This window comes from Malaclemys terrapin, chromosome 17, assembly GCF_027887155.1.
Source record: "Malaclemys terrapin pileata isolate rMalTer1 chromosome 17, rMalTer1.hap1, whole genome shotgun sequence".
Classification (NCBI taxonomy): Eukaryota; Metazoa; Chordata; order Testudines; family Emydidae; genus Malaclemys; species Malaclemys terrapin.
This window is the reverse complement of record NC_071521.1, coordinates 5,464,801-5,477,374: the sequence shown is the minus strand read 5'-3', so window position 1 is coordinate 5,477,374 and position 12,574 is coordinate 5,464,801. Positions and strand designations below refer to the sequence as shown.

At 52.2% G+C, this 12,574-nt stretch overlaps 1 protein-coding gene across 2 annotated transcripts in view; it reads right to left on the bottom strand.

Annotated features, from left to right (window-relative positions):
- Positions 1-12,309, bottom strand: part of PHF19 (PHD finger protein 19) — a 29,203-nt gene extending 16,894 nt beyond the window's left edge. For both annotated transcript variants that reach the window (XM_054007952.1, XM_054007953.1), the window contains exons 1-6: positions 12,154-12,309; positions 8,485-8,688; positions 6,580-6,661; positions 3,623-3,718; positions 2,392-2,492; positions 493-641 (exon numbers count right to left, since the gene is read on the bottom strand). In XM_054007952.1, the coding sequence (XP_053863927.1) occupies positions 493-641; positions 2,392-2,492; positions 3,623-3,718; positions 6,580-6,661; positions 8,485-8,673 (617 nt within the window). In that variant the 5' untranslated portion in view covers positions 8,674-8,688; positions 12,154-12,309. The remainder of the gene's footprint in view (positions 1-492; positions 642-2,391; positions 2,493-3,622; positions 3,719-6,579; positions 6,662-8,484; positions 8,689-12,153) is intronic.
- Positions 12,310-12,574: the final 265 nt, after the last annotated feature.

Below are 12,574 nucleotides of genomic sequence, written 5' to 3'. Positions count from 1 at the left end.
GGGCCCTGATCTCAGCTGCTGCCATGATACAAAGATCAAAAACAGCCCAGGGCATCAGTCTGTGCCAGCTAGCTCCATTTCTCTCCCTCACCGAGCCGAGGTGGTGTTAGAGTAACACTGAACAGCCCGGCTCGTGTGGACTAACATGCAGCTTGAGTCTGAACAGTGACTGAAATCGAGGCGGCCCTGGTTTGCTTCCTGGGAGTATCTGTCCCCTCGACTCTGTCTCGCTCTCCCTGGCCCAGCTCAGCAAACGGTTATGGGAGAGGGAGCTGGGTTCTCGTTTGGCTCATGCATCAGCCACAGAGTTGGTAAGTAAGGCCCGGATGCTGCCATCGGAGCCACTCGCATAGATCCCTGCCGCTGTGCAGGCCCAGCTGAGCCCACAGGGACACGGCTGTGTCGGGTATACCGGAGTAGGGGGCACGTCACACCATTAAAAGTCTGATCTTCGATAGCCACAAGTGCAGTGTAATAAGTTTGGGACCTTACTCTCCAGGGCCCCCGCAGTAACAGTAACACTGCTGTGGATTGGTCCTGTGCAGAGAATCCCATTCCAGCTGCTCCGGGTTGTAGGACAGCACCATCTTGACGGCTTGCAGCGTCTTGGCGATGGCTCCCTTCTTCAGGGCGCCCCCTTTCTGCAGGACCAACCAGAACACAGGGTCAGCACAGCCATGCACGAGGAAGCTTGTCACTAGGGGCATGAGCCTGGCCCATTGAAAGCAATGGGCATTTTGCCATCAGCCGCGAGGACGCAGGCTCAGGTCCCAGGTTTGGCAGCAGCATGAAAGGAGCTCATGGTCAGAGCAGGGGGCTGAGAACCAGGGTGCTCTGGCACTGGACTAGCCCAAGGCTGCCTAGCAGTTACCTCCCCTCTCTGTGCCTCAGTTTTCCCACCTGCAAAATGGGTGTCATACCCAGCGGGGGCATGGAAACAAATCCATGAGGGGAAAGCCCAATGAGCCTCTTCTAACAAAGGTGCTGAAGGAGTGCTGGGCTGCACAACTGCAACTCCTGCCAGACACTCACGCTGCTGCTCCCATAATGTCAGTTCAGCTGTAGCTGAAAACATGTCCTCTTTCCCTGCTATTGCATTCCTGAATTCCCCACTCCTCTACTTCCAGTATTTGCAATCCCCTAGTGTTACATCAGTTCCTGTCGGCCGACGGTCACCAGAGGGCCAACAACTGCAGCTGTCTCTATGTCTGGGTTCCCTAGCAAGAGATTCCTTAAAAGGGCCCAATCTGCACAGGGCAGAGGGTCAGCACTCTCTGAAAAGCAGGCCCCTTTGAAGGGCAGCAGCTGGGCAGGCCCCCCAGATCACTAGTCACTTTTGAAAATTTAGGTCTTCTTGTCCAGAACCTCAATCCCCGTGAAAGGTACTGTGTAAATCAATCCGTCGTGGAATACAGCTACTGGGGCAAAGAGAAGCGAGTGCCAGGGAAAGCCTGGGATTTGAATTTCTCTTTACACGGATATAGGCCTGGTGGTGCTCCCCCCAGAAGTCGGAGGGTGCAGGGCTGAGCTCTGTGGCTTAAGCCCATCTCTGCTCCATAAGCCTGACATGGGCACTGGTAGCAATGAGGACCTCTCAGGAGGGCTTTCTGGCCACAGACGCCAGCTGGCAGGAGCTGGGGGCTGGAGTGAAAAGGAACAAAGCTGTTGTACAGGAGCACGCCATGGAGGCGGGGAACATGGGGTTAAGTCCCTTTCCCCTGTTAAAATGGGCAGGTCCCAGGAGTAACAGTCACTTTTTAATGTTTTCCAGGATTTTCCCCAGTTATTTCAGCTGAGACCTCGACTGAGCTGTGACTTCCCCGCTGCAGCACGGCTTCCTTCTGCCAGCTTGGCTGGTGCAAAGGCCAGTAAATTCCCTCCGTGCAGCAGGGCCCCCCTGCCAGGCACAGGGGCAGCTAGGCCAGCGCTGCAGGAGCTCTCCCTGCCCCCACGTGGGGGGCACAGCCAAGGTGAATCTGAGGATTCTGTGCCCTGCCACGGGGCACAAGTTAGGGCGGGCTTCCAGAGGCAGCAGCGGGTGCTGAACCAGCAGTCCCCGAGCAGGGGCGATGCAAACTGGCTCCCTTCTGTCCCTGCACAGAGCGGGGGATCCTGCCCCCTTGCCATCGGCTACAAAGGATTTCATCCCTCCATAGGAATGCAGGGCTCTTCTGCCCAGTCCCCCTAAGCTAACCCCTGCACCAAGACCAGGGTAAGTCCAGCGCAGTCAGCCACTCACTGCAGAGTTTGCCCAGCAAACATCACCTGGCAGGGCAGGTTCTTGTTGGGGCTGGCAGTCCCCGGAAGGGAAGGAGTTAACTTGTAACTGCCACACCCACAGAACCAAAACGGACCAGAGACCTGGCGAGCAGGACAGCGAGCCTCACTCACCCGTACAGCCAGGGCAAATATACATCTCCGACAAAACCAGGGCGTCAGCACGGGGCCATCGCTGCTGTCCACCACTGGGATGTGGCACTGCTGGTGATAACCTGGAGGGGGGACAATCAGTGTACAGCGAGCCAAGAGCCTTCTGGGAGCACAGAGACTAGCTAGCCAATGAGAAGGCAGTGGTTGTGTGTGCACATAGCCACAAATACACACAATAACAGCAGCCACTAATGACTGGCCACAGGTCGTGGAAGAGGATTAAGCGGTATCCCGTAGCCCCGACTGGCTAACGCCAGGTTCTCCCTGCCAGAGAAAGGCCAGCCTGGAGCTCAGCATGCATCCAGCATTAACGACACAGCTCCCCTGCAGCCGGCATATTAGAGCCATGGGTAACCTGGGGGTTTCAATGAACCAAGAGGAAACATTAGCTGCATCCCATCCCCCGTAAACATACACTCCCCACAGACACCCATTCACGGCCCCACTCATCCTGCCAAATATATACACACCACACACGCCCTCCATTCATCCCCTGCAAACACCCCTGCCCGCTACCCCACCATGCACACTCATTCATCCTCCCCAAACGTACACGCAGCCCCATGCAGCCCACCCCCTGATCATTCCCCCAAACGTACACGCACTCAGCTCACAACCACATACGAAATGTCACATTACTCCTCAGCTGCTTTCTGCGGTTTTAACGTGTCTTGCAGCGGTGCTGGGACCCCAAAGCCAACGGGGATTCTGCCAGAGAGTGGCCACGCTGGGCACCTGGCTTTCAGTGACTGCCACCTGTTTTCACTGTATGTCAGAGGGACACATGGCGCCACATTGGGGAAATGATCACCAGGTATCCCTTATTAATAAACTCTAAGTATCAGCTTAGTGTAAAAAGGGGACAAGCGGATCCCCGCTCCTCCATCCTGGTCTGCTACTCTGTGAGAAAAGGGCTGCCAAGTGTGCCACGTTCATTTTCTCCTTCCCTCCCGAGCAATGACATTGGGGCCCTTCAGGGCCAGAAAACACAAAAAATGAAAGCCACCATCACTGCCAGGGTCAGCCAGAGATGTCAAAGCAAGGCAGCCGTGCTCTCTCGCCGCACAGAGCCTGCAGGAGGGAGACCAGGCCTGCTGGGCCCCTCTCCGCTTTGAGAAGAGCATCGGAATCTGAAGCAGTTTCCACCGTCCGGGGGGCATCACACTCCACCCGGAGCAGCACTCGTTCTTACCGAGACCACATTTTCCACAGATGAGGATTTCGTTCAGGGGCCCTGATGTCTTTCCCAGGCAGATGTTACACTTCGGCTCTTCTCCAGGGACACCAGCTAAAAAAAGAGCAAGACAGCAGTGGGTTCAGAGATGCATGATTCCTGCCAACATGCTGGCAGGAAATACCAGGGAGGGGGTGGGGAAGAGGGTCTGCTGGCAAAATTCAATTTCTACCCTCAAATACACACGCTCCACGTTATATAGTTAAAGGAAAGAACCTGGGCAGCTCCTAAGCCCTTTTCCTGGCTCGACCACGGGCTCACCAGCAGCTATACGTGTGCAGACACACATGCAGGCTAGAACCTAACCCAGAACATTCTACATGGGGAACCCAACCCAGAATCCCCTTGGACACCTGCACAGCCTTCTGTTCAGACACCACTTTGGGTCATAGAGCAGAATAGTTTCCCCCCAAGAAGGATGATATTTGCTTTTCAACTAACATACGTTCCCAGGTCTGTCTGGGAGGGACATCTGTAACAAAGCGAGACTTGCCGGCATCTGCAGAAACTCCAGCTAAGAACTGACCTGTGGGATCAGAACCAGCAGATTTTGTCTTGGCCCCTACACCTGCAGACTTGGCAAAACACTGAAGTGTGCATAGAGCTGAGCCAGAAAACTGGGGTGAAAAAAATACATCATTCCCATGACATGCGCTTGTGAAGATACATCCAAGAGCAGGATAAGTTATAGCTTTTTTTTGCCTGTAGCAAAATCAAGACTTCTGTACCAAGGCAGCCCATAAATAGGCTCTATGGACCGGACTCTCATCTCACTCGCACCAGGGCAAATCCCAAGTACATCCATTGGGTCAATGGAATTGTACTGGTGTGAGAAGAGACGCAGGCTCTAGCAGCATTTATATATTCAGAGTGCAACTCCCATTCACTAAAATAGAGTCAGGATTTCACCCTTTGTCTCTGAATCAGAAATAAAGTGAAAGGTTTAAAGACGTGCTCTTGTCTCAGGGAAGTTTCAAAGTCATCCCATTTCAAGATAATGCTGCTAGGCCATATTTCTCTTCCTTGGTTTCTTCTTGCTATGAACAGGTGCATGGAACTAGGATCTCTGTTGCATCCTTCATCTAAATTTGTTAGTCTCTAAGGTGCCACAAGTACTCCTGTTCTTCTTTTTACTCCTACACACATTCACAGCCCACCCCTCATGAGCACACAATCACCTGAGGGCAGATTCCATCACTTGCACACAGAGGTGAGGGACTGCTCCAGAGCAAATGACCTGTGACCATAGTCCCTGCAGGGCACGGTATCCTCCTTCACTCCCTGTCCTAAAACGGAGGTGTAAGGATTGCCAGAGGCACATCAAACACCTGCTCCACCCCCGGTTCGGTGAAGATGAAGCTATTCCTGCACATTTGTTTAAAACGAAAAATGTAAATGGCATTCTATGGGATGAGCAGTGCTTTATAAATGCCGCTTATTATCCCAGAATAATTATCCTATTATTCAACCCTCCCCAAACGCTAAACTGGATCTTTTTCAGCGTGTCTACTAAAGAGGGTAAACGAGCGGCTATGAAAGCGTTGCTCTTCTGCACAGGGCAGGGGGGAACGTCGCCCTAGGCGGACAAAGGCACCAGCTGAGGCATCTGCTTTTTCTAGACTAGATCTATTCAGCTTGATCATCCAGGTGACACAGCAGCGTCGGAGGCCAGTCTGATGGGATTGGGAGCGTTGCTAGCCGCTGAGCTCTGCATTGCCACACACGAGACCCAGGCTTGTTTCCTAGTTCCAGTCTCCCATTCCTTGGGCCACCAGTGGCTAAGGGTTCTGTGGGTACCAGACACACAACCCCCCCGAGAGCAGCAGGAGACGTGACTCACTAAAGAGCACACCCAGCCCTCGGGAAGACGTGTCGTGGCCTCTGTTGGGACTCCTGACCCGGCCTCCCTCAACCATTAGGACGAGGAGTATCCCCCATGGGGAAAACCCAGGCACATCGGCAAAATTCACAGCTCCAAACAAATGGAGCTAAATGATCACACAGGCAGGACATAAGCCAGAGATAAGAGTCCTGCCACTGGGCATGACGCAGGCACCAGCCAGAGACAAACACAGCCCAGCGAACCACCGTTAGTCTAACCAGAACGTCCAAACAGTTCTTGTTCCGCCTAACATTTTCCAGATCGCCAGTCAGACAAATGGCCCCACGGGGTTAAAGGAATGTCCACTCAGACAAACAGCTCATTTTCTGGACAGACCTGCTGCTCTGGGCAGCACTGAAAGGGTTAAAATGCCATTTTTGGGTTTGTTTTTTTTGTTTTTTTTTTGTTTTTTTTAAACACGCAGTGATGCAAATACATCCCACAGCTCCCAGCAAGGTACATTTGGAGCCTTTATCCAGACCTGGCACATGGCACATCAGAAATATCAGCGCGTGAACAGAATGACTTTAGTGGCATTTGCATTGACTCCGTCTGCATGCAGCGCAGAGTGGGGCAGAAATCCTATGGACAGGGAATGGGGGTACTGCAAGAAGGGGACCGGTGCCTAGGCAGTAGGTTTCCATGGGGCATTCACTAGAGGAGTCTGGGCGGGGAGGCGGAGTCATGCTGCATCGCACATATGTTATACCAAAACCTACCATCTAACTTGGCACCCACGCTCGGTGACCCACAGGGTAACGATCCCAGCACTCCTGCCAAATGAAGAGCCAGTGTAGGGCAACAAAGGAGTCTGCTGGGAGCAATGGAAGATGTCGTCCCAGAGCTACCTTTGAATAAACAGCGTCCAGGTCTCATGCAGCTAAAGCCACTCCAGCAAGACAAGAGAAAATGGGGAGTTTGGGGGGCCTTCAGCTCCAGCCTTAGGAGCAGAAGCTGCTGAGCCCGTGTTGGGATTGGTCCCTGCCTGTTTAAAAAGACCCAGGGCAGGAGAAGAGACCAAAGTGTCACTCACCATGCTGAATATCCTTCCAAAGGACCCAGTACTTGGAGTTATCTTCAAAGGTCACAAGACAGCTCTTTTTGGAGCCACTTACCTGTGCAAACAAGAGAGACGTCAGGTGCAATTTTATCCCCTTCATGTTAAGCATTTTTTTTTAAACTCACAACATTCTGACAGCTTTGCTGCGGGAACTCGCTGCAGCATGTGAATTTTAAAGGAACATCCAGTTGCATTTTGCTTTGGTGAGGGATGCCAGACTAACAGCCCTGAAAACCAAAGCTGGCTGTGTTGCCACCTATCAGACGCATGGGCAGCACCAGTGCCCAGCCCTGCTGTGGAATACCATCGAGAGATGAGAGAGTATTTGTTCCCACACTCATCCAGCCCTGGGCATCTCTGCTGAGGAGCCCTCTAACATGACGACCTGCTTACCCTCTAGAAACTGGACTGAAGTGCAGCTCATCTCACCAAACAGCCATCAAATGAAATGATTTCTGGTCACCACTGACATGGGCTGGATGGAAACCAGCAGCCTAAGAATGAGTCCCCAAATCTGCCAAGCCACCCACCTGCAGAATTGGTCTTAACCCCAGTAGTCGGGCTATTTAGCATCTCAGCACAATCACTGGATGTGTCCCACTGACCCTGGACAGCTTTCACAAGCCTATTCTTCCTGTTAACACTTGGCCAGCATCTTCCACGGAAGGCTCTCAAATTACTTTACAAAAGTTGGGCATGTGTTATGGTTTCCCCCCATTTTACAGGTAAGTAAACTGAGGCACAGAGAGGTTATGTATCTTCCAACATTACACAGGAAGTTCGTGGCAGAGTCAAGACTAGAACTTGTGGGAAATAAAAAGTACAAATGTTGCCATAAAATTGCACATGAAATATGTTGCTGGGGTTTTTTGTTTCAGGTAATTTGATAAAATGCCAACTTCCAACAAAAATATACAGATGCATAGAGTGAAAATTACAGATGCAGGCATTATACTGTCAATATAATAATGCCTGCATCTGTAATTTTCACTCCATGCACCTGAAGAAGTGGGTGTTTTACCCACGAAAGCGTATGCCCAAATAAATCGGTTAGTCTTTAAGGTGCCACCGGACTCCTCATTGTTTTTTGTGGATACAGACTAACATGGCTACCCCTCTGATACTTCACTGTGTAAAGTTACTCAGGGATCCCCTTCGCTCGCCTCCTCACTCCCCCCTCCCTCGCCCCAGGCAGCAGCAGCAGCAAGACGTGGGAACCGCGGGGAAGGTCAGAGCACGTAGGGGAAAGAGGTGGGGAGGGGGGCAGCACCAGGGCCCAGGTGTTGGGCGGCAAGGACGGCTGTGCTAGGGGAGGCAATACCTCCCCATGCCTATTATACCCTCCGCCCATGCCCAACGTATGTGAAAGAAGCTGTTCTCGGGGGCCTGGAGAGAAGGAGATAAGACTGGGGACTTACGCACGTGGAGGAGGAGTTGCTCTTGGAGTCTGACAAACCTCCAAACAGATTTGCAGGGGTCAGTCCCCTGTGAAGCAAACTGCAAGGCTTAGCCTGGGAAGCCCTTAGGAAATGAGCCCAGGAAGGTTTGCACAAGTCTAGTGTTAGCAGAGAAAAGGGGCTTCTGTTTAGCTCTTTAAAAAGAGACAGATGCATTCGCCCAAACTGGGACCTGAATCCAGATTTCAAAACACCCAAAGTTTGAGGGTACTTGAAGGCAGGATTTGGGTCACTCCCATTATTGAGATATTGGGATTAGGATCTGCTGGGAAGTTCAGATCAGGATTCAGGTTCAGAGTCCAGCCCCCCAATAAAACTTGGAGCATTTGGAGCTAGGTTCTGATTCAAGCACATCTCTGGTATATAAGTAAGTAATAGAAAACCGTGTTAGATTGCATAGAGCTTTGAACGCCTACTTTACCCTCTTGATCTTTCCAATGTAATAGAGTCCATCAGTCCACCTGCAGAGCACATACTGCCCCTCCGTCAGTTTGACCATCAGATCTTTGCAGCCACTCCCATTCGCAGAAGAGTTGACCGCTGCTTGTTGCAGGTGGCTGGCAGCTGCATAGACATCTCGGATGATTGGGTTGTGTGTGCCGTTCTCCATGAGCCCCAGCAGACACTGCCAATAAAATACACACTCAGTGACTTTTCCATCACAACTTAGGGAAAAGCTAGTTCTGATGATGCAAACTCTCCAGTCCTGGGAGCCATTGGCACCAGTCTCACCATCCTTAATCAGGCAAAGCTCTCACCCACTTTATTGGGAGTTTTGTCTCTATAATGTTGCAGATCTTATGCATATCACAGGATTAGTGCTCGTGTAACCCACTCAGTGTGGCATTCTGTTCCCCATAGTAGTGTCAGGGCCACAAACAGAGGTTGATGAACCTGCGTCAGCCTGGGCGAATAGCCACTCTTTTAGCTCCAGCTGTAGAGGCATATGCTTTTAGAACCAGAGGTCTCAGTCTATAGTTGAGACAAGTAGTTATATTAGCCTTCAGTTAACAAACCCAAGGGAAAGGGGATACAGCTAAGATCATAATGAACAAAGAGAAGAGTTCCTCTGGTACCACTCATTTCAGAGGGCTCCGTCAGGTCTGAAATACTTTGGCCAAAAAGCATGCGTTTGAAGGGTTGACAGAATTTACTTTTTATTTCTCTGAATTTTAATTCAAACATTTCTCTGCACTTTTTAATAAACCCCAAATCCAGCAGCACCTGACCAAGGCACCAGCATGAAAATTAAACTGACTATAAACAGAAAGTGATACTGACCCTAAAGAAAGTTTCACTCCCCTAAAGAAGTGAAGAGCAAAAAGTAAACAAATGGCATCAAGTAAATTTGATTTTTAAAATACTTTCAGTTTTAATAATCATCGATATCATTAGTAAACACAGATGAGAGAACATCATTGAGTGATATACGATTTTTATCTTGATACTGTCCCTTTAATTGCAAAACGCACTCCTGCCTTAGTTTATGCCCTGGAATTGATTTAAAATATAAACAACTCAATGTGTTTTACCCTGGGGACTTTGCACGCAAACATGAATACACCCTGCAAACTACCAATAAGATTTACAGCTTCAATGAGACAAATTTTAGTGGTTAGTGAGTCTCTCAACTAAAGTTCAGGCAAGTCTGTCCAAAATGTAGCCAAGCAAAGCAAACCCCGGAATACAGCATGATCTCTGGGCAATCACATCAGCGAGCTGCTACATGCCACTGAAAAATGCAAGTCACCCTCTGATCTGTTTTCATATTAAACCAGCCTATGTTTCAGTTTCCCCTTAAGTCAATGGGAGACACCCACTGACTTCAGTGGGAATTTGGCCTTCAGTTTAGTAAAACAAGTACTATTAGGGTTATTATTCTGAGATAGATGGCAGGTACCAGAGTTACAGAGACAGAAAGGCTAAAGCAAGGGAGGTCAGGGCTTTTGAAACTCCCATCCACGAGTAGTGGGCAAACTTCATTTTGAAGGTTTCTCTTCCCAACTATCTTAACCTCTTGAATCCACAGAACTAGCCCGGAAATTCCTAGAGAGCAGCCTCACTCGCTCTTGGTGTCTGTGCTCTGGGACAGAACCCGGAAGTGCAGAAAGCATGCAAAAAATAACATTTGAATGGAAAGAAAAAAAAAAAATCTCCTTTCCCCATCCTTCACGCATAAATGTGAAGTTTCAGGGCAAAGATTCAAGTCATGTATCCGTACCAGTTCTCCCAACTCTAGTCTCACTGGGCCCTCCTCACTGGACCATTTGTGAAGTAAGATGCTACACAACAGGGAGAGTCTGAGAATCCAGCCTTTAGCTATTATTAGCAGCTAACAATCAAAGGCAGCCTTCACTCAGGAGAGGATCCCTTTGACATCAGGGGGAATTTTGCCAGAATAGGGACTGGAACCCCTAATTCAGTGTAATCATCAGGATGATCTTTTCTCACACAGGCCCCTGGCATTGCCTGATACGCCCAAGCAATGCAAATCTTTCCTGAGGATTCACAGGTGAGTCTAAATAGGTATAACTTGCACACCAAGTGGGCTAGAAGAGGAATCGACAAACACCAGTTTAGATTCCCCCCTGGATTTGGCCCTATTCAAGCAAAGCTGGGCTACTCCTGGGAAATGACACATTCCCAGCTTGTTAAATATTTGCTAGAGAGCAAGGCGCCTTTCCAGGCAAGTCCAAGGCAGTCAGTCCCAAACTGAAAATACCTCCCTTGTTTTCCAGAATAATGGCCGGAATCATATTCCTTTTCTTCGCATCTCACAGAGAACATAGCTAAGACAGGAAGAGCAGCCCGCCCAGGAGCACTCGGTCTCTCCTTTCACTGAAGTTAAAAAGGAGTGTTTGTATTTGGGCCCCCATCCCCAGCAGAAATCAAAGCAATGCCTCTGCCGCTCGCGCCAGGAAGCGAAGATCTGAAGATGAAAAATCGCTGCCAGCCCGAGGAACGTCAGAGACTCTCCTACATTCCAGAGACATTAATCCCCTTTTCGGGAAGGACCCTGTGGCCTCTCCAAGGAAAAGCTTCCTACGCTAATTACTCAGCCCTCCAAAGGGCAGCCTCTGCCAGTGCTCAGATGGGAATCGGACGGGCACACGACGGGTCTGTGCCCAATGCCCAGGCCCTGGAGCAGCCCGGGCGGTGACACGAGCCAGGTCCTCGCGGCTCTGCGGTGCTTTGGGAAGTGCAGCTGGCAAATTGCCGGCTCCCCAGCCTCCCCTGGCTTCAGCAAGGGCAGGTTCATTCAGGGGCACCGCTTGCCCCCCAGCCCCCCCCCCTCGATGGGTGGAAAAGAGCATCGGGTGGGGGTGGGCGCCCCATGTCCCAGCGCTGGGAGAGAAGGGGGCAGCGCTGTGAATTGGGGGGGCACCCAGCTATACTCACACCCTCCCCGATGTCCCTTCCCCCCCCCCTTCTTACTCTGCAACAAATCTCCCTGCTGCGTGCACTTACCTAGGAGCCGGTCGCCCACAGAGCGGTGATTGGCTGATTCAAAAACATTCAAAATTAAATCCATTTTGGGGGGGACGGGGAGGGGGAGACACACACGGTCCCCGGCCAACCGGAGTCAAGCGGCAAACGGGCCCCCCGACAGGGCAGGGGGCGGCTGCGGCGCATACACCGTCCCAGACACGCGGGGCCCAAACTCGCGTGGAACAAGGCACCGCTCTCGCCTCTCTCGCTAACTTCCCTGCGGCGGCCAGCAGCCGCCGAGCTGCCAACGTGCCTGAACTAACAATCGCTCTGGGCAGAGGGGCTTGTTCCAATGGGGGGGGGGGTTAAATTAATGCAACCCCCCCCCAACCCCTCCCGGAGGAAGCAGGCGAAGCCCGGCAGGGGGGCATGTCAGGATCTGCCAAAGGACCCCCCCCAAAAAAATCTAGATAAACCTACGAGATACAAGAAGTCGGGGGGGGGGGGGGGGTGGGAGTTTCCTTCTCGCCTGGATCTCCAAGCGGGGACACCCCCTCCCCGAGCCGGCAGCGGCAGGTCGGTGCAGCCCCCCCGTGATCACCTTGCAAACTTTGCGCGAGCCATCGCCGGGGTCCCCCCCCGCCCCGGAGCACCCCCTTACCGCTCCGCCAAGTCCTCGGGGCTCAGCGCCGGGCGGGGGGCGCAGAGCGCTGCCCGCGGCCGGCTCAGTGCCCGGGGCGCGGGGTCCCCCCCATGCCGCCCCCGGCTGCGCCCCGGCTAGCAGCGCTGCAGGCGGGTGAGGCGGGGCGCCATCTTTTTCACTTTTTCCCGCGAATTATTTACGTTTTGCTTATGTAATTAGCACGGGCCCCCCTCCGCCTCCTCCGCCCGGCTCCATCCTGCAGGAAGCCGGCAGCGCCCGGAGCCTGACAGCTCCCCGCCGGCTGCATTTAAAGGGAACGTGCGGCCGGCTTGGGCCACCCCACGCCACGCGCCCGGCCAGGCAGTGCCCACCCGCACAAACCCCCACGGACACGCGTGCACCCACGCGCCGCTCTACCCGCAGAGGGACACCACAGTGT